The following is a 26,596-nucleotide window of genomic DNA, read 5'->3' on the forward strand; positions in this document are numbered from 1 at the left end:
GTTCACAACTATCTTTATTTGCTTTTACCATCATGTCTGCTAGATATAGAGTTGGCAGAATTCGATCATCAGATTGACCCTCACAGGAACCCTAGCCCAGGAGGCACTTGATTCTAGGTCCTTGGCAGTAACGAGGGCTGGGCCCCAGCCGGCACATCAATCAAACTTCCAAACCAAATAATTGAGGCGCAATATCCATTTTGCCCTTCGTCGCCATCCTGCCACTGGTGATTCGAGGGATCTTGTCGTTCCTGCTTCTTCTATGTGGTTTACAGGCGTAGCAGAATTCCAGTCATTCAAAAGGCAGCTGGGATGAAGAAACATTGGAATTGACCCGCGATATGTGGCGGGTGATTAATGCGGAGGGCTCTTTCCAAGATAAAGTACCAGGGGATCCAACATGATCAGTTTGATTCGGTTGTGACAGGAATCAAGGTATGGCGAGCGTACTGGTAAGATCTACAATGGTAAAATTATCTGACTAAAAACAAAAATGGTCTGAATTTAACAATCTGGTCAGACATAATAATTAAGGAAGACACATTGTAGAAATGTCGCATGATTCAGTGGCAAAGACGGTAATTCCAAAATAACATCTGGTTTCTTGACACATAGATTTAGTCAAAATTTCGCCAAAAAAAGAAAAAAGAAAAGCAAAAGCAAAAGAATCAAGTCTATAACATCTTTAACGCGGGGATTGATTTCCAGCTCCTTCACTTTCGCCTCAAAGTTCTTCCTCAACCTCCACATCACCCTTGTTCAGCCTCTCCTCCTTGTAGTGATCGTAATTTGCCAAGGCTATTCTGTATCTCTTTTCTCTCTCGGCTTCGCTCATGGCGTTCCACTTCTCCATCTTTTCCACACTTGCCATGTAATCTTGAACATTAAATTTTTTAGGCGCCTGGTTCTTGCTTGGACTGCTCCCACTGCTTTCGACTTCGACAACATTCGATCCAGGAGCGTCCTGAGTGGCGGAACGGGACGGGACAACAGTACTTGTCTCCTGCTCTTGCTCTTGTTTGATACCATTAGCCATGTTGTCTCCTAAGATGCTAGATCGGCTCTTTGGAGTCGATGAAAAAGACCCCAATTGAGCCGGTGTGCGAGATCTTTCTGGCTTGATTTTCTCCGCCTCGAAGGTATCCAAAGGGAATGGCAAATGTGAAACCAGTTTACCCTCCCTTTTGCATCGCCTTAATGTGCAGAGTCTCCTGCAAGACCCAGATTGCGCGGATTCCAGTGCTGGCCACCTTCCTGCCCGACAACCGAATCACATCCGTCCTAGGGGTCCAGCTGCATTCGTCGACCAACAAGTACCGGTGCTCTTCCTTGATATCCTTCCATTCGACATTGATCCATGTCTGTGGACACTTAAGGTTGCTCTCCGTTTCATCAATGGCGATGCCTCTAAACCCGGCAATATTTCTTTTCGTATATTGCCAATGTCGATCCCCGTTTGGGGCGTTGTATCTGAGCAGGGAAATCCGATTGTGGGACAGATTTTCGAAACCTTCGGTGCTATACGCCCTTGTTCTTCGAAACACGTGCCTGGGGGCCTGGGCGGGACCAACCCGAAAAATGAAGAACCGACTTTTCCCTGTGCCGCCAAACCCGGCTATGTCGCCTGGTTGGGGATCTTCGTGGCGTCCTTTCTTTTCACGACGGCATTCATTTATGTTCAACTTCTCGAAGTCCACAAATAGTTGCGGGCCGACGCTTGAATCATTCATTCCACGTGTTTGTGCTCCCGCCGTGCCATCAGAGGTCGACTCGTCGGTGAGTTTAGGTTCAGCATCCGACATTTCCTCGTCCCTCACCGGGGTCTCATCTGCAGGCCCTGTTTCATCGTGTGGGTCTCCAGAAATATCAGAACGTTGACTTGAGTTTGGTTGATCTGGCTGCCCCCTGTCGGCGGGTGGTCGGTCATCCACGGGCCCCGGTGCAGCAGCACCATGTTTCCCATCACTTGGACCCTCTTCATTGGAGTTTTCCTCTTTTTGTGCTTCTCCAAGGAGATTTTCCAGCGTTTCCTGGAGATGTTTGGGTGTCTTGCGATCATTATTGGGCGTTTTCTTCACGCCGGCATTGGAGACCATAATGTGGATCTTCTATGAGGTCTTTTGTGAAATATTAGCAAGATGCAAATTATTCATGTTTTTACAGAAATACTTCGAGATATTTATAAGCCGAAATCACAGCGGAGTCCAACTATGTTCCCCCGCTGAAGGAGGTATTCTGCGGCTTGCTCCAAGTGCCTCAATATTTTTGGGCTTTTTTAGGACTTTTTTATGACATCACGAGCCTCCTTATTCTTTGGCGTTGACACTTGTTTTCAAAATGGTAGAATTTTGAGTCCAGAAGTTGTGTTCCAGGTTTCCGTAGCCACCGAAATCTGAGGCGGCGTTGACAACACAAGAGGCGAAAGAAATCAAACCTGCCTACAGTAGTTGAAGGCCAGAGGATTGTTTAATTATCGCTTCGCCGTAGATATTGTGTACTCTTCAAAGCCGGCACAAATATGGACCTAAACCTGGGGCTGAAAGTCGAAATTTGACTGTTTGCTGGTGCTGCTGGATGATCATGGATGCCCCAGAATATTTTGACGTTGACGTCTCTACATCTGCAATAATTGAGACATCACCATAATTCAGCCTGCGGCTGGAGCAGTATTTCCAAATTAATGCTCATGCTCGTGTGGCTCAATAGAGAAGATTGGTAAAGACTGACGATCTGCTCTGTGTAAATATCCACCAACCTTGGTTTTACAACGACAACAAAAGCTGTCCCTGGAAACAGGCGAGCCACTATCACGTACAAAATTCCCCTATCTCTTCTTGGAATTACACCTGCCTCACGTGGTCGGTGATTTTAGCACCCAAAATACGTTATGACCGGTTTGACATCTCGTAGTAATAACGGCATCAATGATGATCTTCGAGCATTTTGAACGGTTGCGTTTCCGACCTGTGTAAGAACACTAGCATTTCCGGTTAGGTAATGCCACTACCCAGTTTCAAATAATCTCTAAGACCTACTCTGCTTGGGTAATACAGATTCTCACTTTCATTTGCCTTGCTAATCTGTCGTCTGATTTTTTGGGGTTCTAATATAGCCCTTTCTCATTCAATACTTTCTCAATGTATATTTTATTTATATAGTCAGTTTACCCCAACGCCGACGTCGTTTAGCAGCCATCAGATCGGCATTCACTTATTTCTATTTTTTTGAAACTACAACCACGTGCTATTCAATATTTGCGATACGTCATGGATCACATCATTGTTCAACATTACGATGACAGCAAATGGGTGGAAATTCCGTCGAGCGCTGCAACCCCCAAACTCGAAGCTGCACTCCGCAATGAAGATGCGCCGGATGATCAAGATGGTTGGAAATGGGACGTCGATCCAAACAATCCCTACAACTGGCCGAAAAAGTGGAAGGTTCAACAGGTGCTGATGGTTGCCTCAGCGGCATTCACAACGTGGGCCAAAATTTCCCTTTGGTGTGCTAGCCATTCAGACTGACGAAACATCTAGCTCTCTTGGCGTGTCTATTTTGTCGCCAGCCCATTCGGAGTTTATGAAAGAGTTTGGGGTCAACAGTACAGTCGCCATTCTACCTATGTCGCTTTACGTGTTCGCCCTGGCGCTAGGTCCAGTACTGGGAGGACCGCTGTCTGGGACAATTGGAAGATATCCCGTTTATATCGGCTCTATATTGCTTGGAAGTATATTCACACTAGGCGTTGGGCTCAGTCACACATTTACAGCGGTTTGTGCCTTGCGGTTTCTCTCTGGCCCTTTTTTCGCACCTCCGTTGGCCATAGCTGCAGGAACCATCAATGAAACGTTCAAGCCCTCCTCTCGAGCTATCCCGTCCATTATATTTATCCTGACACCCTTCCTTGGTCCTGGTCTTGGGTAAAGCCCCATATCCCCGTATCACAATACTGACAGACTTACTGACGTATGCAGGCCTGTCATTGGTAGCTTTTTGGTCAATCGCAAGGGCTGGCGCTGGACTCAGTGTACAATGCTGCTTATAGCCATGTGTGCCATTATCACTACGTTCATCGCTCGAGAGACACTTCATCCAGTGATCAAGCGCCGGCGCTTCAAGAACCTTGGCTTATCCTCGCCCTCACCACCATTTTCTTCCAAGCTAAGGAATTTCACATCTGTCGCTCTTCTCCGCCCAGCTCAGATGATTCTTACTGAGCCCATAGTAGCTTTAACCTGCCTCTATGTGGCCTGTGAATTTGCAACACTTTTCTCGTTCTTTGCTGATTTCCCCCTTGTCTTTCGGGACATTTATGGGTTTGGAATGGAGGCATCTGGTCTTGTGTTTCTCTCCATAGTCATCGGATGCTTGCTTGGTGCCATCACTGTGCTGTTGTGTGACATATTGCTTTATCGCCGAAAGGCGGCAAGCTATCGAGAGCGACAGGTACCACCTGAGTTTCGTCTCTACCCATCATTAATTGGCAGTATTGGGCTACCCATTAGCCTCTTCTGGTTTGGCTGGACATCCAGGGCTGAAATTCCATGGGCAAGTCCGGTGGCTGCAATTACGCTATTTGCTTGGGGAAATATTTGCGTCTTTGTTAGTACCGCTCAGTATATTGTCGACACCTACCAAGGCTCGACGGTGGCAAGCGCGATGAGTGCAAATAGTCTGGCTCGGTATGGTCTTGCAGCTGCTTTCCCTCTTTTCACTGTTCAGAGTGAGTATCCCCAATAGTCCTGCTTGACAACACTTACTGACTTTCAGAGTAGTGTATACGAAACTCCCCTAGATAAGATCGTGCCAAGCTTATAATATATTTACTCGATTTGCAAAACAAGAGTAATATATATAATATAAAACTTCGCATCAGAAGAGTTTCCCTATTCCTATTTTTAAGAGAGAAATTATATATAAACGTTAACGCGGGACAGCGAACACTGCTTTGAAAAGAAACGCTAAGTTGTGCAACTCGAGAGGCCTTGGATTAGCGGAGAAGAGAAAGCTCCACAAGTCATTTCACAATAAAAAGAAAATCGGCGAGTATTGGTGGTGGTGTATTTCTTTCTTCGGCCCCAGCTTCCTCCTGCGATGCAGCAAGGAGGCGGGCAAAAAAATGTCAGTCACACTTTCTCCGCCATTCCCTCCACTACAACCAAATTGACCGAATATAGAAACCAGAACCGCTTCCCGTTGGACGCTATAATTGCATACGTACTGCATGAGAATCCGCAACCCGTAAAACCTTACGCTGCACTGGATACGGCGGTCGTTTATTTGTCGATGACAGGCAATTTTCCCGAAGAATTTTCACGACAAGATGTTGAAGCGTGGGCAAAATCCGCTGATGCGGAATCCGATAACTCCTCAGCCTAGCGACCTTTTAGCACTGAAGCAGTTGCTGAGGAAGCTTTGTCTTGCCTTAATAAATGGGCAACTAACCCAAAAAATCGCTTGCTGACTTTTTGACCTATTGTCGATTTCCATTGGATGCCCTTCTGCCCGCTCCCCCTCTCCTCCCCTCGCCGTTGGTTTCCTTAAAACGCTTTAATTAAATTGAGAGTCAGATTAGCGTGCTTTACATAGACAGTATGAACCACACTTCATTATGAACTTATGATGAGCATTGTGCTTTTTGCGCATTTAGAGCGAGTTATGCCTTTGTTTAATGAGCTTTCGTTCCCCCACGCGCGACTAAGAGTGGCGGAACTTTGCGCGATCGCAACTTCATGTCTGGGAAACTAGTTTCGACCATACCCGCTCTTTGATTCCCAAAGAAGAGCTACGACAAACCCCTGGTTACTTTTAGCATTATCTGGGGTGTCCTGCGATAGCAACTGGCAGAGGCCCTCTGGGGGCTCCTCTATCAGCTACTGTCCTGGGACACCCCAGATTGCTCTAAAAATAGGAAATATCGCCAGCCGAGAGGTCGTCTATCGAAAGAAATTGGTGGCAGCGATCGAGAAGGCGAAATAAGGTATTGGGCTGCACTTGTCGTTCTGCCTCTCCCTGACGCCGCTCCGCCTCTTCACGCGCCCGTCTCTCCTCATCAAGCTGACGCTGAAGCTCGGCAATTGTATTCTCCATTCCTTATGGAGAGGAGCGTTCAGAAGATAATAAAGTGATACAAACCAAAGTCAACTTTATAGGAGGAAGTAGAGGGAAACGAGGGACCATCGCGCGTGAAAGCGTGTCAACATGTCCACTTTCTCCGGTGCTCGTTGTCCAGATCGCTGAGTTAAGAGGTAGAAAATAGATTTCCTTATCACGAAACCCGAAACGCCAGAAACGCACACGTTCGAATCGGCAGATACCACATGAAGGAGGTCTTTCAGTTGAAGAGGGCCTACAGCTAGCTCAGCAGCTAAACCAGCCAGTTGAACGTGATAGAGTAGTATCACATACGCAGGGCGATCTGCTTAATCAGCCAGGTCAGCCAGCCAAAGGGGCTTCGCACACACAGGTGTAGTGGGTGTAGAGAGATTGGGCACAAGATCAATTCATGTAAAAATCGCTATATTTAAATTAATTAATGCGTTTTGGTTGAAAGGTCTCCATTTAAAAATTCGGTATTGGTAGGGTGTTTCACTTATTACCACGGCGATGAATGGTGAATTGGTGCGGCCGTGTTGAGATCGAAATGAGCCTGCAGTTTGGGCGTTCAGAACTTCATTCGTATCAATTCTAAGCTTACTCCAAGCTCTAAATCACGGCTATGCTCTCTGTTGCTGATCCCTATGCCGAGTGCCTGGTCACGTGTATCCACGCGTGATTGACAGTCCCTTCGCTAATTTCTCATTCTCGTCACACCGCTGTATACTAAGATCATAGATAACACAGCACAAAAAATTGCACCTCTACGAGCGAAGTGGGTTGAATAACCCAAAGAGTGGCTGGTTTTGATATTCGAGGCAATTCGACTTACGAAGAATGCTACTGTTTCATCGTTCCAATTCCAATTTTCCTGGTACATACCTGCACTTTCTGACTTCTTTGATCGCTATTGTAGTGATTGGGGATTAAAGGTGCAGCTGGCTTATATGTATATTTATTTTTGCTTGTCGGGTGGTCTCCTCACCCTTCAGGAAATCGTTCAACACTTCTCCACACCCGAAGGTTCTTTTTCATGGACTGATAGACTTGGAGCTTAGCACGTTCTTAAATATTGATCCTTGGTTACAAAACTATATTTACTCGTTCATTTCCAAATTGCCAGTTATTCTATAAAAAGATAGCCAATAAGGAAATAAGAACGAGTAGCCTCTCACTCGTACAGCCCCTCCTCATCCGCAACAGCACGCTTGGGCACTTCTCTTCTGGCTGTTTCGGTGAGAAAGTACTCTCGGACGCGGTGTCCGATTCTATTTCTTCCCACGCAATGGCATCTTCGTACCTGCTCTGTAGCAATTGCGTGGCGAGGTGCATCGTGACCCACTCCCTGGATGGATGGTGTCGGAGATCAAGGTGCGGTCGGATAGCGTTTGTAGATATTGTATTATATCGATAACCAATTTCCTACTAATTGTTGTGAGGGTTGGGGGTCTCTTTCGATACATGTTTCAGTCACATTCTTGGGGATGACTCTATCTAGGGACTCACATCCTGGCCCTAGGAGCTATCTTGTTCCTGGGGGCATTGGTGCAATTTCTGGGAGCACAGATGCAGCTTCTAGGAGTCAGATAGGCCCCAGGAAACCCGACGTGGCTTCTGGGGTCTTGTACTTCCGGCTCAGGGAACCAAAGTGGTGTTCCTGTTGACTGCTTCATTAACTCCTGGAGCGTCAATTGCGGTTCCTAGGGCTTTATCTCAACCTTCGGTAAGAGCTCTGGTCTGTGTATTTCCCAGCGGATACATAGCTCCTACAAGCGCTTCGACGTTTCCAGTGTCAATGCACCTATTGTCATAGTCAAATTCCCAAGGAAGAAAATTTGTCGAGGCACCCGACCACAAGTTTTGATTTTTCTGCCAACAATCTTGGTCTTCACTCAACATTGGTCCATTGAGCTAAAACCAATGTCTATATTCTTTTGGTCTCCTTCATTAGGTATGACGAAAAGGAGAACTCTTATCTACTAGCACTATTTAGAGGTAAAACATCTAAAATCAGTCGAAAATGCAAAGCTTTTGGGGTGCACTGAAATCTAGTGCTTTGAAAGAGGGGCGGTCGCGTGGTGTTCTGATGGTATATATATCAGTATTTTATTTGGCCGCTAAGCTTGCTCTAAAACTTAATATCACGGCTACGCTCTCTGTTGCTGGTCCGAATGCGGAGTGTCTGGTCACGTGTATTCACGGTGATTGATAGTCGCTTCGCTAATTTCCCATTTCATCACGCGTTGTCTGTAAACTATAATCCTCCATGCTGAATGGAAGTCAGCCGTGCCGACCAGCGAAGCGGTGCAGAGGTAGAAGGGTCTGGCGGTAGATGAGCCCCTGATAATCTGGCTGACGACGGGGCCCACCAGTGGGAGATGGTTCGCCCGCCGTGTGGACGGAATGTGAGTGGCTAGCAAGCGATAGCGATATCCTTCTACAGCTCTGCAATGTGCAAGCTTCAGTATTGTGGGAGCGCAAGCGAGCGGCTCAGGCTCTTTGTAACGGTGTTGTTTCGGCCTTGGAAGGGAGCGATCTTCAAGCCTAGTCCGTCGATGAGCCTGGGCCTTGATAGAGACTCCATGTGGTAGAGCGTCTATGGGCAGGAAGAATGACATTTGATTTTCCGCTATCTATTTCTGTTTTCCCTAAGGAGAGATAAGGCTTATACTGCCGGCGAACTTTGGTTGTGTTGGTGACGGGTGCCAACGGTGCACGCTGTTGATACATTCAACGCATTCGATAACTTAGCATGTGGTTATAAATTCCCTTAGTTTGTCCTCATTCTGTGTAATAAGAGAGGAATAAAAACTGCTCAGTCTCCAGCTTTCCATCCCTCCCACCCCACGTTAAATCGCTGCTTTACACACCTCCATATTTCCCTACAGCGTTCGACGGCCAGTCATATACCAGAAATGAACGGATTGAACGAGAATGGTCTATACCCGTTTCTTTGATGGGAGTTTGCGCTAATGTTAATAGACCACGATTTGGATCTCGACCTTCACGCTATCTGGCATGAATCTTCTGGCATACCGACACCGCCTCCCTGTCTCGCTACTGATCCCAATGATCTGTGGCAGGATTTTCTTGGCAAATACGATCCTGCAGAACACGAAACTCAAGAGCCTTCCTTTATCGAATGCCTTTTTTACCCCACCCTCGACAGTCTGTCCGGGTTCAAGTGGACAGGTCCAGATCCTCTGTCCAACTCTACTCGGGCTAGCGACATTTTCCTCCACATGTCAGCGCTCCTTTTCCCTAAAGAGGTGCACTGGATAGAATTTCGATTTGTGCGATTTGACCGAGTATCTGATGAGACTATAGGAGAGGATCTGTTCTTCCTGCCACGGGTTGAAACGGCCATGGGGAATCTCTATCGGATACGCAGACAGCTACTAGACACAATCACCTGGCATGCTGTTGGTGCAACAGGCACTAGCTTCCGACTGTCCCTTTGGCCTCGTACGGAATCTCTATCGTATTCGAGTCTCTCGACACATTCCCTGTTGACTAGGCTTCCCTCGACGCTACCCCAGGACCCACGGTTTTTTGTACATATTATACGGGATTGTTCGTATACTCATTTCAGTAAAGACCACGATAATGGATAATGACTATTTGGTGCCTTCTTGTTAAAAGTCTCGGGAATATATAACCTGCTTTACATGCGGTATAATTTCCCTTGCACTGTGCCGGCGCTTGTAGTATTTATATGTTGCCAATATAGGACAGCGCAACCCGAAATAGACAATTCCTTACTCTTCTCTTGCGACATCCGTCAGCCCTGCCAAATTGGGACTGTAGGGGTAGTTCCAGTCATCGACTAGGCTAGTCAGTCGTTCCCGAGATGATTCCAGTGCCTGCTCAAAAAAGCGGAGTCGAGCTAGCTGCTTGTTGTGGCGAAGCTGAAGTCCGTCCCTCTCTTTTCTCAGGTGTGTACCAGCCTCCTTCAAGTTCTGATTGCTCTGCTCTAGCTTCTGGCCATCGATATGCTTGGACACACACGACTCCCATAGGCGTCGATAGAGTCCAACAAGTCGAGCTGCTGGAAAGGCAAATTTGGGATCGTCGCATTCGAGGTCTGCTAGCACCTTCAAGGTGGGTTGAAACGGCTCGGTCGCCAAGGTATGTCTTGTTTCTTCTTCGTGTTGCGAAGGGGAAGTCTACGATGGTCAGCCAAAGCATCTGAAGCCAAATGGTTTCACTTACCAATGGAGGGACGTGATCAGAAGGTTCCACATCACTGTCCTTATTACTAAGGTTTGGTAATTCACGGGGCCGCTGTTCTCCTTTTTCCTGGTCTGGCGAGCTGTTCGAGGCATCCATTTTTCCCAGGAGAAAGTCAAGGTCTGGGGGATACTAGTTCCATCAGGCCTTGGTGTAATCTTATAGACTATGAGACGCAGGTGGCTATGGACTATGTTTTACGGTCACCACATAGTCAATCAACGCAGTCAGCTTTTGGATGGAATTGGTTTTTATTTCTAGCGGGCGGTTGGCAGTCAATTTGATAGAAGTGATAGTGATCAACGAATCGGTCGGGGAAACTGATCAAGCATCACGATGTTGAGGGCCAGATATGAACCCTCATTGAGATATATATTTCAATCAGACACCTCGTCCACTTGCGTTAAAAGTTTCAGAAACTCGGCAAACAGCATTGTAGACCTTAGAGTCACCAAAAAAGAAGTTCGGAAAGAAACGAAAAAGAAAAGAAAAGAACGAAGATTGGTCACAACTTCAAAAATTGAGTGTTGACAACGTTTGGCCAAGCTTCAACGGGTTGATGGGTTGAGCAACCGCACATCCTACCGTGACCTCGCTTTCTGCAGTCTAGGCGGACAGACCCACAGCTCAACACAAACGAACACTAAAGCGAGGCAAGAAACAAAGGTCCATGATTCCTAGGGATGGAATTGTAGGAGCTTTTCGGTGATCCAACGTTGAGTCGCTCATAGATGCGCTGATCAAAAGCAAGAATATGAGCATGTCATTGTCGATTATATTTCTCCCACAAGCCTCAATTAAGAGGGCCGTGAAGGATTCAACAGTCAGCCAACGTTGCTTGGCCGACTCAGCATCCCTTTCTCTCAGCACCACTCTTACTCGCCTCTCTCGCTAGACATCTAAAGGCATCAAGAATGTCGCTGCAATGAGTTGCGGTAAAAGAGACGTGGGTTTCAACAGCCCTCAATAAGCATAGGTGTCCTTCAACGCTTTCTCCCAAACTTGTGTGTCAGAAACCGAGAAGTGTATAAAATATGTCCTCTACCCCGGCGATTTGCTCTACAATTTATTCACTTGATTCTGCAAAGTCGAGCAGGCTTGTGTCTGACGCACTCGATAAGTTCTCCCCTTTGATCGAGTACTGGAATTTATACCGTGCTGACATTTATAGTATACATCGTGTACCAGCAAATCAGACAGTGCCTGTAAGAGATGTGATTCCAAGCAGATTCACTGTCCCATTCACGCCAGTCAATCAAATAGTTAGATTTGGGTTAGCTGGTCAAAGTGTCTATGCGAAGACGTCTCTGCTATAGCAGCCGACTGAGTTGATCGATCTACTGTCGCGCCTCTGGATGGACTTCAAATTTGAAGCACAACTGCTCATACTTTAGGTATGTGAAAACCCACCAGTCCTGTTTGAAACTGTACTGACTTGAAAGACGCGGGACAAACAGATCCATGTGACACTCGACCACAACACGCCAGTGCAAGGTGTTGTAGTTCAGAGGTATTAATTGATTGTTCAGAGGGAAACATGAGGCTATATATACAACGAGAAGGTCAAGTTGATTGGAAATCAACTTGATTCTTCGTATAGATAACTCGGGATTAATTCCGATGGCGCGGCTTGATTCCTGATCTGCACCAGCCTCATATCGCAACACAAGGGCCACAGCTCCTTGCCATTTCATCATCCCTTGCCTTGACCATCAGAACATGTGAGTCATGGAATGTCATGCTGATCTACTGGCTAATGATTGACAGAGAACCTTCGAGGGCTCACCAGAGTGTGGCCCCGGTAATCCCGCACTACCGCCAGTGCTCCACGCAAAGCCATGGTTTACACACTGTGCCTGGCCCCGTAAATGGCCCCGTCGTCGAGCAATGCAGCATGTCCTAGGTGGAAGACTGCAAACCAAGATAGCTGGTCAACAATAGGGTGCGGCCATCCACTTGTTGCATAGAACCTTGAGACTCCCATTTCCATGCTAAGGTGAATGAGATCTAACGCCTACAGCTGCGCTGTGTCTGAATATCCGCGCCAAGCCTTATTCCCCTAACCACGAACACCACTGACATCTTCACACTATTGTAGGGGCACCCCTCATCGACGGTGAAATATACTGTGGCGAGTGGCCTATTCCGCCAGATCGAAGATAAGACCAAGGTGGCGGCCGACGAGCGTGCTCCATCGCGTCTTCCGCCCTCGTCCCCACCGCCTTCGCACTATTGTGGAGTCCTGAACCTCTGGCATCGCGACACATTCATCCACCATGGAAGTGCAATGTTTAACGCAAGTGGGTTCGTAACGCGCATTTACTGTCTCAACAAATCGTCTTGTGTACCCCAGCGCGGCTTTTTAAGCGACAGCCGATTGCGATGAGCTTGAATGCGACGTGGCATGGCTGGTGACTGCATTGCTGAGAGTTGTAAGTGATCTAGTTGTGAAGCCGATATGACCATTGTGCAAACTGATTGTCCCGTCTCAAGCGCACCTTGGGATTTCAATGGACAGGTACGCTACGGCAACTCGTCCAACTAGGTCAATCCTTGCTGACTCGGATCGTACAACAGGAGAACACCCTCATTTCTGTCACTCGAGTCGAATGCCACGCGAACAAATGTCTTGTCTGCTCGAGCTCCCCTATACAAATACTGTCGCATGCTCTCTGTCCCTTCCACATGACTACTATCGACGATGAGTCACCAGAAGATTCGTATCGCGTACCTCGGCCTCTTTCTCCCTAGATTCTGTGTATCAGGTCATTGTTCGATTTGTCTACATGATACAACTCCTGAACTCCGATCAGCCTATACCACTACCCGAATCATACCTGTGGCTAAGCATGCAACCTTTCAAATACCTTCAAGTGGCGTAGGCTGCTGGTATCGAATGCGTGATCCTCGTTGTCTTAGGATAACATTTGGTGGCTTTCGAGGCCTGGAAATCCAAAAGACAAAGGAATGCTGATGTTCTGTCTTGCTTCCTGGCAGATGAGCGTACCTCCGCAGACAATCAGGCTGTTAGCACAAGCCCACCTGCAAGGAGAAGGAGACGCAAAGTCTTCTCATTCTTAGCCTACAATTTGACATTGGTCATCTCAGGTACAAACCGAGAGGGTAAGACCGGGGCACAGGCAAGCCAATGAGAGCTCACTACCCAAGAATCACCTCGCGGGCATACAGGAAGCTGCATCATGAGGGCTGTCAAAAGTGTTGTGGTGTACCCGGTTGGTTCTTATGCACGCATTTCCTATCCAAGCCGAAGCACTATCTGCAAAGGCCATTTACCCTGGGTGTCACTTCAGCTGCAGGTTAGTCAAGTCGACCGCGCGTATCCTTTACCCGTTCATATCGTCTCCTAACATATCACGCACTTGTCAGGAAATCCGTTTTCCCTACATCCCCTATTTCGACTTTTTTTTAGAATAAATCATATATTCGTCGAGCCCACCGCGCCGCGGAGGACACGTGGGCATGTTACTGTTCGGCCAGGCAGCCACTGTAAAGACTTTGGTGTCCGAAACCAGAATGTTTATGGGACCTCTTGGACTAGCCCCCTAGATCCTGGAGCAAATTTCCCACCGTCAATCAACGCTCATGTGATGGTTGCTTTTGGAAGGATGGCCGGATTGTCTACTACGACTACGAGCGAACTAGCACTCCTGCGGGGATATCACCCAACGGAAATTCGTTTCAGACGGCACTGCTAGAACTCAATCGGGTTTCAATCGGGTTTCAACCGTGTTCTCTTATCAGCAGAACATGGTTGATTGCATTAACTTGGGACACCACTTCCCAAAAGGCAATTGCCGTCACTTCGATCCGGGATTGGTTGAAATATGATCCGTCGTTGCCGAGGCATAGTAGGAGCATAGTAGGAGCCAACCGGGTATTCTTGATTGCTTGCTTGTCCAAATCTCTCAGCAACATGGTTGTCTCTTTGGTAGTTACTTTGATTCTTGCGCTCTCTGGGATATAAGAGTTGAAATAGAATAAGGTCTAGTGACTCACAATCGCCGCCTGAAGTGATGACTTTGACTTCGCAAGGCACAAAGCCTACCGCATGGCTGATCTTACTCAAGCCATTCGTTCGGCACCTCATCACATGCTTCTACACGTGGGTCTTGGGCGTATTGCTTGGTCATAGTTGAACCAGTGGATCTACTATCCCTATTGGATTGAGGCTGTATGCCAACTTCACCGAGTGATCAGAATGGGACTAGAATTTTCGCTTACGAAATAGAATCTATAGTGATTGATACATTTATCCATGTGGGTGAGATGGCATGAAAATCTCCGTGCTACGTCCGTGAGACATTGATAGACCTCGCCGCGGGCCATGAGGCCCATGGATTCGCACTGAGTTACTTCCCCCTGCCTATGGGCGGGCGGGCGGTTGACCGTAGCCCCGTGTTATTTAATGGGCCCATGTGTCGCTTACTAATAAGCACTTCAGTCACATGAAATTTTATAATTTTATAATGTTTAGCCACGCACGTATATGTCCTATAGTACTACGTATTCAGGTTATTTGAGTAGAAAGGTATACCATGGATGTGTTCAGCTATAACCAAACCTAGTAAAAGCAATGGACTATCCAGTGTAAGTGAAATTGAAAGTGTGATCCGAAATACATAGAAATTGTGATGCGTCTGCATTGCGCGTAAATATATATATGACTACAAAACATGCTGAACCTACAAAACCACTCACCATATAATGCCTACCAGCGCATCAGTAAATTTATTATAAACACGACATACTAGTTATACTGCATACTAGGATTCGCCTTTATTATGATCAATTATCTGCTATACTAGTGGTTATTGGGGGTAGGTGACAAGTGATAGATTTCCAAAAGTTGAACCCCCTATTCAGGAAACTTACATAATCCGAGGGTGGCATGGACCGATGGCAAGGTCTAGGCGTTGACCACCTTTTTCACCGCCCGACCATTCACCACCACGCTCACCACCACGCTCATCAACACACATCAACACTCACCATCAACACTCACCATCAACACTCACCATCAACACTCACCATCAACACTCACCATCAACACTCACCATCAACACTCACCATCAACACTCACCATCAACACTCACATCAACACTAACGGTTCAACGCAACAAGCATTCCTAGAAAACACCCATCTCTGTTTGCCTACATCTGAATGAAAGATGCCAATTTCTATTGTAGCGAGGAAGCTATTGCATCACAAGCTACCAAGGGAAAGGAATGTGAAATACGTCATTTGGTACTGAAGAAGCTTCAGTTGTTAGTTTATGATTTTGGCTATTGAATTGGCAAAGATCTAACTAGGGCCCCTTCTATGTATCCGATGATGACCCTTCGGAACAATGAACAGACGATGAAGATGTTGCGCAGGTCTTTGCTTCTCCGAATACTCTTGGAACACTCGAATACTGGTCCCTAGCACCACGAAGAGGTGCCTGCACGGGCTAGAGGCGCTTGTTGTCGCAGATGCCCCTGCGAGGCGCTTTGTTGACGCAGGGCCTAGGCTGCGGAGAACTTGGTAACGCAGCGGTCTCCTGCAGAGAACTTGTTAATGCAGCGGTCTCCTGCAGAGAACTTGTTAATGCAGCGGTCTCCTGCAGAGAACTTGTTAACGCAGCGGTCTCCTGCGGGTCTCACTTGTCATCACAGCGTCCCCCTGCGGAGTTCACTTGGTAACGCAGCGCCCCCCTGCGAGGTAGTCTTGTTGACGCAGCACCTCCCTGCGAGGATTGTTGTTGACGCAGACCTATCATGCGGGGTAGTCTTGTTTTCGCAGCACCCCCCCTGCGAGGATTGTTGTTCACGCAGACCTATCCTGCGGGGTAGTCTTGTTGACGCAGCACCCCCCCTGCGAGGCATATTGATAACGCAGACCTATCCTGCGGGGTAGTCTTGTTTTCGCAGCACCCCCCCTGCGAGGCATATTGATGACGCAGACCTATCCTGCGAGGTAGTCTTGTTGACGCAGCACCTCCCTGCGAGGATTGTTGTTCACGCAGACCTATCCTGCGGGGTAGTCTTGTTTTCGCAGCACCCCCCTGCGAGGCATATTGATAACGCAGACCTATCCTGCGGGGTAGTCTTGTTGACGCAGCACCCCCCTGCGAGGCATATTGATAACGCAGACCTATCCTGCGGGGTAGTCTTGTTTTCGCAGCACCCCCCCTGCGAGGATTGTTGTTCACGCAGACCTATCCTGCGGGGTAGTCTTGTTGACGCAGCACCCCCCTGCGAGGCATATTGATAACGCAGACCTATCCTGCGGGGTAGTCTTGTTTTCGCAGCACCCCCCTGCGAGGATTGTTGTTCACGCAGACCTATCCTGCGGGGTAGTCTTGTTTTCGCAGCACCCCCCCTGCGAGACACAGTTGTTGACGCAGAGCCTAGGCTGCGGAGAACTTGGTAATGCAGCGGTCTCCTGCAGAGAACTTGTTAACGCAGCGGTCTCCTGCGAGGATTGTTGTTCACGCAGACCTATCCTGCGAAGCACCTTTTTACACTCGCGGGGCTCGTGGCAGCGAGGGAGCGCAAGTCTTACATCACTGGGCTCGTGGCAGCGACAGCCGTGGTCACGGAGACTCTCAAGCCCGCAGGCAAGAGAGGGACACCATGACACAACGGAGTGTGAGGACCGAAGTCCTGATATTTTTTGGGCTGGGAATCGGGCTCCTTTTATATTTTTTCGGCTACGTCTCTACCAAGGAACCAGTTGCGCAGTTGGTAGCGAGAGTCACGGTCTCGTTAATAAGCGTTGAAGGGGTGTTTGGAGACTTTGTGGCCTACAGAGCCAAGTCTCGACCTGGTATTCCTCTCAAAATTGTGCGTTGGGTCTGGTGGCCCACTTTCATCGACTGTTGAGGAGAAAGTAATGCCGCGAAAGTAAGATTCGTACCCATCACCGAATTTGCAAGGAAATCGCTCAACGCGCTTGCATTCTATATCTCCCCGTTTTAACCACGGTCACCGTCTCTTTCATGAGGGTTGATATCCTTCAACAGATGCCGAAATAATGGGTTGGAGACTTTGTGGCCGACGGAAACGCTGTGCTGTACCTGCAGTTGGCCGGAGGACCCTTTGGTCTCACTGGTATCAATCCTGTCCATCTCTAGGCCCGCGCCGCTGAATGTTATTTCTTTCCTTTCTACTCGCAGCCAACTTATGGTGCCTTTACTAGGATCGCTACTACCTGGGCGCACAGACAATGGCATACTTTCAGACTCAGGATAAAGATTGTCTTTGGGAGGACCTGATAGCCAAAAAAGGTCCGGACCCTTTGTAAAGCTCACAAGAAACTGGGTCTAGTTTCCAGGACAACCATGTGAACTGATGCAACCAAGGCCCACGAGCTAGGCTCTCGTGATCGCCACCTCGTCGCAAGATTGCAACGCTACTATCACACTGATGAGGACCTGGACACAAATAGGACCGGGCAGGCCAATCAAACGCCACGCGTGAATGTAGACAGACGCAGGTACGGTTCTGCGATGCAGATCTCAGCGACGACCCACGGGAGAGTAGATTCAGGGAGGTTCTATTTGTCGCCCGCAGAGAAACTGGAACGAATTGCAGAGGTCCAGACACGATCCACAAGCCCAAAGCTTTCGGCCGTCAGTGTCCGATGGTACGGGGGATTATTGCCTAGGAGGTACTGCTGGGGCAGGTGAGTATTTGGAAGAATACACAGACTTTGGTGACAGAATGGTAGGCTACAACCCGACCCGTGGTTGTGTTCTTTTGTGTTCTCTTGGTCGCAGTCGTTGGAAAGTAAGTACCCCTGTCAAGTGGGAAGCAGAACTTTGCCTATCTAGTCTGTAGAACGTTCTAGAAGCTACGTATCTTCTCCTGCACCAAGCTTTCCCCTGATGATTATACTGGTTATACTCTCTTCGAGCCAGACAATTCCTCTCCATATGCCCAATTCTATCGCCAGTCTGGTAACTCTAGCAGATGGCTTGTAGAAATAATGCCAGTGGATCACATGAGCTTACGTAAATTATCTCCGGTTTTTGAACTAAACCCGAAAAACCGATTGGCTCCCGGGAGTGGGTGCTGTGGGCCGGCCCACCTGCGGCACCTAAACTGTATCCTAAGCACCCTGCGCGTCTCGATAATGACGCTGAATGTAGAGTATCTTCTAATAAAATATTGCCCTTTCCCAATATCCTACATATGAGCAGACTGTGGTTTTGTTGATCCTGCTCCGGATCTCTTTTTTTTGGGCTAGCAATCTACAAAGCAAGTGTAGCAGAGGCTGTTTAGATAAGCTTTCCATGAGAATCATTCGGGACAGCCGCATCCTCCCGCATCCTCTCACCGAGGGAGCATTTCCATGGCTTATCGAACTTTATTTTCCGGGTTCGGCGATCGATCGACGATCCCGGCCATGTTCTACGATCTCTGGGGAACTAACTTTTGTCAAACTATAACCTTGGTACTCCCTCGCTATTGTCGTAATTCCAAGGAATGGTGCTTGTTTATATTTTGATAATATGTGTATTCGCACATACAACAATCATGCAGTAGCTTGATTGCTCAGCTGCCATGTTTGCCATTTTCCGCGTTCGTAGCAACATCCAACAACACTAATTCATCGAGATAGTCGCTATTGCTGCTTCGAGATCGCGATGTAGCGCAGATACCAACGAACTGCTGGTAGCATGGATGTTCCGCTCATCGGTATCTCAGCTTCCTGGCTGCACAGACACGATGTACATAGTTCCAAATCTGCGACGACGATCGTGATTCTTCACGCCGTAAAGGGCGGAGTAATGGCATCGCGCGGCCTGTGATGTGTGATTAGCTTGTGGTCAAAGGGTGGTAAACATTAGTTCGTACCTGGTCTCGAACCTTTTCTCTTTGTTGATTCAATGCTGTCGATCTAGCTAGTCTCAGTGGTTAGGATTGTTTGAAACCATTTTTCAATATTACTTTGCGCAGGCCTTCTGCTTGTGAGATTCGCTAATGAAGCCTTATGGCCGGCCGAGCGATGAGCTCCTGCTCGGCTTGGGTGGCTTGGATGGCCTGAATGCTCAAGCGGTCTGGCACCAATGCGACGTTGCTTGCGCAGAATATGGTACTTTTTCCCTCGCAGAGACTCAACGCTTCGGCCCACCTGATATTGTGCAGAATATGCGTGGGAGCGGGCTTTCCACGGCAGCGCCCGATGAGCGTCCAGCCAGGGGAGAAGGTTCTTTTCCTCCCATTCCTCCCAGGCCACCTCGCTTCGAGGGGACATATCGCATGAACTGACAGTAACCAGAACGACCTTTTCGGACAATAGCACGACTTGAGCTCCTGATAGAAGGGAAAAGTGAGCATAAATCCTCTCCAGGTCCCAGTAAAAAGTTAAGATAGTACCCTTGGTTCACGAAAATTCTTTTAAAGTCTCAATAACATGACCCATGGACCATTCTGGGGAATCGGTTCGGTGAGTCTGAATTCTGAATTATTGACTCCGTATTTCAGGCTCCCCCAAGCCATCTGTGTTGAAACAATCCCTAGCTATAAGAACACCTAACTGTCAATTTCGTACTCCTGGAAATTGTTCTTGAATGCAATTACTGTACGCCAAAGGAACACAGCAATGAGTTCCCAGACCAAGCCCCACCGGGTACTGAATAATGTAACCTCAAACAGACTTTAGAGGCAAAACTTGCCTTCCTACAAAGTTCATTTCCCTAAAGTTTAATGAATCTCATGACTGATTGGTTGCCAAATTAAGCGACAATTGTGGTAATTACGGATGTAAGATAGTGGGCCTTGCAAACCCTGATCGCAACCTCCGGTTTGGAGAACAAACTCTTCATATCAGCTTGTGCGACTTCTCCTGTAACATCTGGCTGGGAGAACTCATTATCTTACCTGGACACAGATCCAACTATGGGAAGAATTCGAAAGATTCCGTTCACTGATCAACGACAAAGCTTTCGGAGCCGATTACAACGTGCACTGTCCCTGTCATCCTCCGAGTCCGAGAATATCTGGAGTCCGCCAGGGTCAGCGGAAGGTGATACCACTGAAGAAGAGTCTTCTTTGCAGGAGAATGGCTCCTTTGGCAACCACCACAACGACATCGTAGTGGAGGATGGCCAGGAAAGTCCTCCACACACCTGGAGTATGGGCCCGCGACCAGAAGAAGAACTGGAACAACCCGGACAGGCTAATCTCGCGGAGGACTGCAATGTGATCGCCTTACAATGTGCCGCAGAGTGAGTGCGAATTTGCCCCCCTATAATAATGTTTTGTGATGCGTCTGCTTACAACAATCAGCCTAGATATCCGAACGAAGTTAGTTATGCGACACATCAGAGAACGAACAAAGGCTGACTTTTCCCAGGCTCATGCAAAAAGCATTGGATAACTCTTAACAGCTGGATTGCAACTATTCGCAGTGACTTGGAGGACATCCGCAGTCGGTTGGCGGTCGTGGAGACAGCTATGGAGATGATGGCCAAAGAGGGGAAGAACAGTACTACAGAGGATAATGCAACTAGGCGAACCCTTCGGTCGCAGCAGTGATCTGGATCGAAATATGATGTGGTTGTAGAATATATCCCAGAGCCTGTTGTCAGCCTTGTTAGCTGAGGTATCACCATCGCATTGTGCTTCGCGACCAATCATATCTCACTGGGGCAGACTGGAAGCTGTAACTAACCGTAAGGCTGCGGAAAGTAGACAAATATTTACTATAATTCCGGTGTAACAAACTGAATTCCTTGGGACGAATTCTCTGGCCTCGCCAGTGACAGTTGTAAACTGATTCATGCTATTAAGGTTTCTCGAGCGCCTGGGTATCATTTTATCGACTACCCTCTCCCTGGCCCACTGGACCCTCACGTCCACATTCAGTGGTGGATCAATTTGAGATATAGATTGGCTGTCGTACGCTTGGTAGAGTATTCCAAATCTTATGACCCGCGGATAGCCCGCTCAATTGAGTTTCGGCTACTGTGGGCGGACCAGAAAAATACCGTAGTTCGTGCCAGCGTCGTAGGCTGTCGTTTGAAATCCTATTATCTGCCAAGTGGCAAGAAAAGCATATGTGAACCAAGCGCCAAGGAAACAGCCAAATTTCTTCATGAATGTCGCCGAGTCATATTGCCTATCAAATACTGGGTGGGGACCACGGTCATGATCGGTCAGATTCGGTTGCTTCCGACGGATCAGCGCATCATCTCCCCGGGCTGTGGGCCCTGCCGCTAACCACATTCAGCGACCATGGAACATTCTCTCTGCCTTCCAAGCTGCGCTTGGCGGAGCGAGTCTAATCGTCAAAGGATTTACGTCAATATTCTTTCCACGGCAGAACATCGGACAACAACCATTTTTTTCTATTTTTACTGTTGTGATGGAATGGCTGTGGCGTTACTGAAGATAATCTCATGAGCTATCTACCTGCGTAGTGGCTATATAAACCGACTAGCCGGTTCCTCCATAGTAAAGCCAGGACCGCCAGAAACGCTGAATTTGCCATGTTTCACACAAGTGATTAATATTGGTTGATTGAAACTGGCGCCTCTTGGGTTACAAGGGGATAATCACTCGAAGCAGAAAACCCGGGTAGGGCATTGTGACCTAGAGTGCCAAGCGGGCCATCCTGCTCGGGCCAACTTCCGTGGATCCCCCGGAGCTAGGCAAGTAAGATGCCAACCTACGGTTCTGAAGGGCGTCGATCGTGTTCCAGAACCGAGTAGTCGCCGATACTAGCTCGCCATGCGTTTGATGCAAGACCGGCTGGATATCGTGCCATGAGACCAGGCCCTGCATGGTGGCGTGAGATGACTCTTGCGCCTGCTGCAGTTGACAGAGCTCTCTTTCAAGCCTCTGGTTCTCTCCCAACGCTTTGTCTCTTGCTGTGATAGCCTCCTGTAGTTTCGAGGTGTCCTGGGCTTTTTCAGCATGCAAACGCTGCATCGACTGGGAATCATGGGCTCTTTCTGCGTCTATCTCCTCAAGAGCCAGCTGAAACTGCATTTGAATCTCGTCCATCACATCTAGGCACTTTCGATGGGTCGCTTCATGGTCTTTCTTTTGGGTACTTTTCGCTGTAGAATGCCTCTAATAGCCAGCGTTAGCAAGGTGTAGTCATAAATAACTGATCTGATAAGTAAAAGAATCCAACAAGGCTCGAGCGAGGAAATGAAAAACAGAGATTGACCTACCAGCCCTTTGTGCAGCTTCCCTGCCGCTTTGAGAGGGTTACGTTCCGCCTTGGACCTAGAGACAGTCGACCGAGCAGAACATGGCGAAGAGGCACATGACCTGCCAGTACCGGGCTTCGTCATGGCAGGACCGCGGTCTGCACCACGTCGAGAGGGCTTGTGGCTTTTTGCCATGCTGGATCCTCCGTCTGGTGAGTCAATGCGGACTTAGCGAGACGCCGGGCAAAGTGAAGGTATGATTGATCGCAGTGGCCTTCTGGGGGGTCTCGACTTTAAAGGTTTAGGTGGGGACAATTGAAAGCCCTGAAACGAGGTGAAAGCGTGACTCCCCTCCTGCCAAGCAGCTGTGCCAGAATCAAGTGCCCATTGACACAGGGGCCCCACGGTGCGCTAGCGCGAAAGCACAAGATCTGCGATTTTATTGTGGAGGAAGTGATCGACTGCCCCACATCGGGATCTACGTTGAGGTATACGGTTGTGTCTCAGTATCGACCAGAGTCGAACCATCCGAGCCGCTCTTGGAAACAAGAAGGGCCCTCTGGCCTCAGCCATATGCGGTGTAGTTGTACTATTGTCCCAGATATAACTTCCACTATTTACACGGTCCCACTATTACAACAGTTTCCGAAAGTTGGGCCATAAAGTCTTCCATTTCATTCTGAGAAGCAAACAATCCGGAAGTCATGGAAGGACATATATAGGGCTTCGTTATATGGAACTAGGATTTGGAATCCAAGTTGGACCAACCATTGCCGCTGTCGTGCTAAATTTTCCTTCGTCGAAGCTCACCACGGTTCCATAACTGGCTATGAGACATCTAGATCGTGTCGAAAAAGTTATAACAGGAACCTGGGCTTAGTTTCCGGGGCAACCATTTGTGGCATTTCAACTACCAAGGCTCATTAGCTGTGGTCCACGACGATCGCCAATTTACCCCACAAGATTGTAACGCTACTATCACACTCTGATAAGGCCCTGGACAAAGTAAGCACTTGCAGGACCAATCAATCACCGCGCGTGAACACGGACCAACGCTGGTACGGTCCTGTGATAAAAAACTCGGCGATGACCCACGGGACAATAGATCAAGGAGGTTCTATTTGTAGCCCAGAGAAGAAATAGCAAAGTTTTTCAATGGTCAGACACGATTCACAAGCCCAGTCTCGACAGAACAGTAATGATGCAACATACCTTTGTTGCTTGGTCCTGCTGAAGGGACCACCCTCACAGGTACGGCAGTTGAGGTATTTGGAATATCACGCAGGTGTCCAGCAAAAGAATGGTACGCTGAAAGCAATCCATGGTCGGGTTCTCCTACCTGCTCTCACAAGAAAATAACTTGGTCCTCCGTCGAGTGGCGACCTGTTGGTTCTCGTTAGTCTCGTCCTTTGGAGGATGTTCAAGAAGGTATGTATCTTCTCCTGTACTAGCTTCCCTAATGAGTATACTCCCTTTAAAACCGAAATCTGCGCTTTCTATCTGCTCAGATTCGATCGCCAGTTCTTATAACCCTAGCAGACAGTTTATAAACATTCAACGGATTTGAACGGACCAGCTGAGATTATATAATCATATTTTCTGGTTCTTGCCTGAAGAGCCGAGAAACCGATTGGCTCACGGAAATGGCAAGAGTCGGCGGTGTGGGCCGACCATCTGCGGTCCCACTCCTTTTCCAGCATCCGGCTCATTCTACCCGTCCTCAGACTCGGGAGATCGAGAATATTTTGGATACAGTAGTGCTACCTCATAATATTTCAAAGGTCTACGCCCGTAGTGAGCATACCCGATTCTTCTGGATTCTCCTATGACTGTAGGGACAACTTCAACCATGGCTGATCTAGGAAGCAGGTGGAGCAGAACTTTATTGGTAAGGTTTCGAATGAGATCGATACTAAATCCTAAGTATCCATGGATAATCCCTTCCTCTCCCGAGGCAGTGTTTCCATGGTTCATCGAAATCATTTGTCAAGGCTCGGAATTGAGGCGATCAGTCACGTGTCGACGATCCCGCCCTCGGTTTTGCAGTCGTCGTGAAACTAAGCCTATGACTTGCGAACGGTGGGAAAGCTTTCACTTCACGTCAAAAATAACTATGGCATGAATTGAAAAACAATTTGATGTCTCAGTACCAACTACAAACCACTCTGGTTACGATATAGCTACCCGTTAGACCCATTCAGACCACTGGAAACCCAGCCAAGCATATCCCGAGCCGATAAGAGTCCAGACGTTTTTAGGGCTTCAAAGGAGCCCCCTAGCTACAATGTCATGATCTCATTGGGAGGACAGTTCTCGGTTCGGAGGCTTTTATAAACCAAGCTGCGGATCGTTTATCCTCTATACCTCTAGCCTTTGTACTCGTTAAGCCATATTAGACCATGGATACACTCATGACCAGCCTGCCACCAAATGTTGGGGCCATCCTCATGGAGAACATCTCCATCATCCAGATCGTGTCAATGTTCTCTATCGGCGCGTACAATGCCCTAGAAACAGGGATTGTCACGTTCGACACATTCAAGCGCTACCGGGGCCTCTATTTCTGGAGCATGCAATTTGCGTCCTGGGGTATTCTCTTGCACGCCATTCCTGCTATGGCTCGTTTTGTTTCTCAGGCGTCCAACATCTCGACGTCCATCCCCTTCATGATAGGATGGTACGCCATGGTTACCGGCCAAGCCGTCGTCCTCTACTCGCGTCTGCACCTCGTTATCGCCGACATGAGAAAGGTGCGGTGGGTCCTATGGATGATCATTACAAACGCCTGCATCCTACATATCCCAATGACCGTTTTTTTCTTCGGCCTCAACCGCGGCGATGCACGCTTTGCTCGCCCTGCCGCGATATTTGACCGGATCCAATCGACGGTTTTTTGCATACAAGACTTCGTCATCTGTGGCATATATATATATAAAGCGGTGCATCATTTTAAGAGTGCCATTACAATCCGCGGCCGCGACGGCCGCAACGCCATTATCCATCTATTTTGCATCAACATCCTCGTTGTAATCCTGAACGTTTTACTACTCCTCGCGGAGTGCAAGCTACACTACATTCAAGTGAGCTTCAAGACGGTGGTGTACAGCGTCAAGCTGAAGTTGGAATTCTCTGTGCTCAACCGTCTCCGGTTGCTGACAAGTACGAACCCCTGCATCTGCCAGCATGGACCCGAGGACAGCCGTCGATCAAACGATAAGAATATTTTTGGCATGGCCTCTTCACAACCAGTTGTCGCACCGGATGTGAGCTCGCAATCTGGAGCTACCCAAACCGATATGCCACGTTCGTTGCGGCCAAGCAGCATCTATGGATACGATGAAGCGCTACGCGAGACGTCGAGCGAGAATATGGTGCCCCCTGGAGACGCTCCTTCATCGGCAACACTATCAGAGGGCCACTCAAACATCCTTCCGAGTGACTCCTCAGAAACCCTACCTGCGCTAGAATTGACCCTGTCACAATTCTCACCAAAGTTCGACGTCTGAGCATTCCACGACGAAGACCTGCTCCTTTATTTCGGGCCATCAACAGCGGTGGGGGGATCTTGTGCCTTTATGCCAGGCATGTATAATTCCGTACAACCTTGCTGGTTAGTAGGTGGCGACATCCTTACTGAGACGTTTGATACCAAGACTTTTTAGACGGTGTGGTTGATGCATCGTGCCTAGGAGGATGCTGTTCTACGCTTGTTAAGCGAATGTTGTCAATGTCGGTCGGCGCGATAGACCACTCGTAGGATGGGATAGAATGGGAAATACATGTATAGATAAGTGATGGAGTATACAAGGGATATGTCATCAAACAAGTCTCGTACTATCTGCACGCAAGTTCGTTGTCCAACGATGTTTGCCAAGGTGCCTTTCGGTTTCAGGCCACTGGAGGTAAACCTGATTGAGCAACCAGCCTGCATTGCAATTCGTACTTGGAACAATCATGAAAGCTGACGGAAGGCTTAGCGTAAAGCAAGGCAATTATTATCTGACTAGGCGAGCGCAAATCTTGAACTGTGATGGAGATTTATTTACCTCTGATTCCTAAAGAATTTACATTTCGGACGATGAATTCATCGTTGGTCCCTT

The 26,596-nt window shown here is 48.2% G+C and overlaps 3 protein-coding genes across 3 annotated transcripts; 1 reads left to right on the top strand and 2 right to left on the bottom strand.

The window, feature by feature from the left end:
• Nucleotides 1-724: 724 nt before the first annotated feature.
• On the bottom strand, nucleotides 725-2,096 carry N7489_004725 (uncharacterized protein; the record flags this gene model as incomplete). The annotated part of the gene is made up of 2 exons (XM_056710477.1): nucleotides 725-1,052; nucleotides 1,177-2,096. The coding sequence occupies 2 exons, from the start codon at nucleotides 2,094-2,096 to the stop codon at nucleotides 725-727; spliced, it is 1,248 nt and encodes a 415-aa protein (XP_056568898.1).
• Nucleotides 2,097-3,266: 1,170 nt separating this feature from the next.
• N7489_004726 (MFS transporter) lies at nucleotides 3,267-4,798 on the top strand (the record flags this gene model as incomplete). Its single annotated transcript, XM_056710478.1, has 4 exons — nucleotides 3,267-3,484; nucleotides 3,540-3,923; nucleotides 3,978-4,726; nucleotides 4,779-4,798. The coding sequence occupies 4 exons, from the start codon at nucleotides 3,267-3,269 to the stop codon at nucleotides 4,796-4,798; spliced, it is 1,371 nt and encodes a 456-aa protein (XP_056568899.1).
• A 17,132-nt stretch (nucleotides 4,799-21,930) lies between these two features.
• On the bottom strand, nucleotides 21,931-22,691 carry N7489_004727 (uncharacterized protein; the record flags this gene model as incomplete). Its single annotated transcript, XM_056710479.1, has 2 exons — nucleotides 21,931-22,413; nucleotides 22,518-22,691. The coding sequence occupies 2 exons, from the start codon at nucleotides 22,689-22,691 to the stop codon at nucleotides 21,931-21,933; spliced, it is 657 nt and encodes a 218-aa protein (XP_056568900.1).
• Nucleotides 22,692-26,596: the final 3,905 nt, after the last annotated feature.

Source organism: Penicillium chrysogenum (genome assembly GCF_028827035.1).
Source record: "Penicillium chrysogenum strain IBT 35668 chromosome Unknown utg000002l_segment0_segment0, whole genome shotgun sequence".
In the NCBI taxonomy this organism is placed as follows: Eukaryota; Fungi; Ascomycota; class Eurotiomycetes; order Eurotiales; family Aspergillaceae; genus Penicillium; species Penicillium chrysogenum.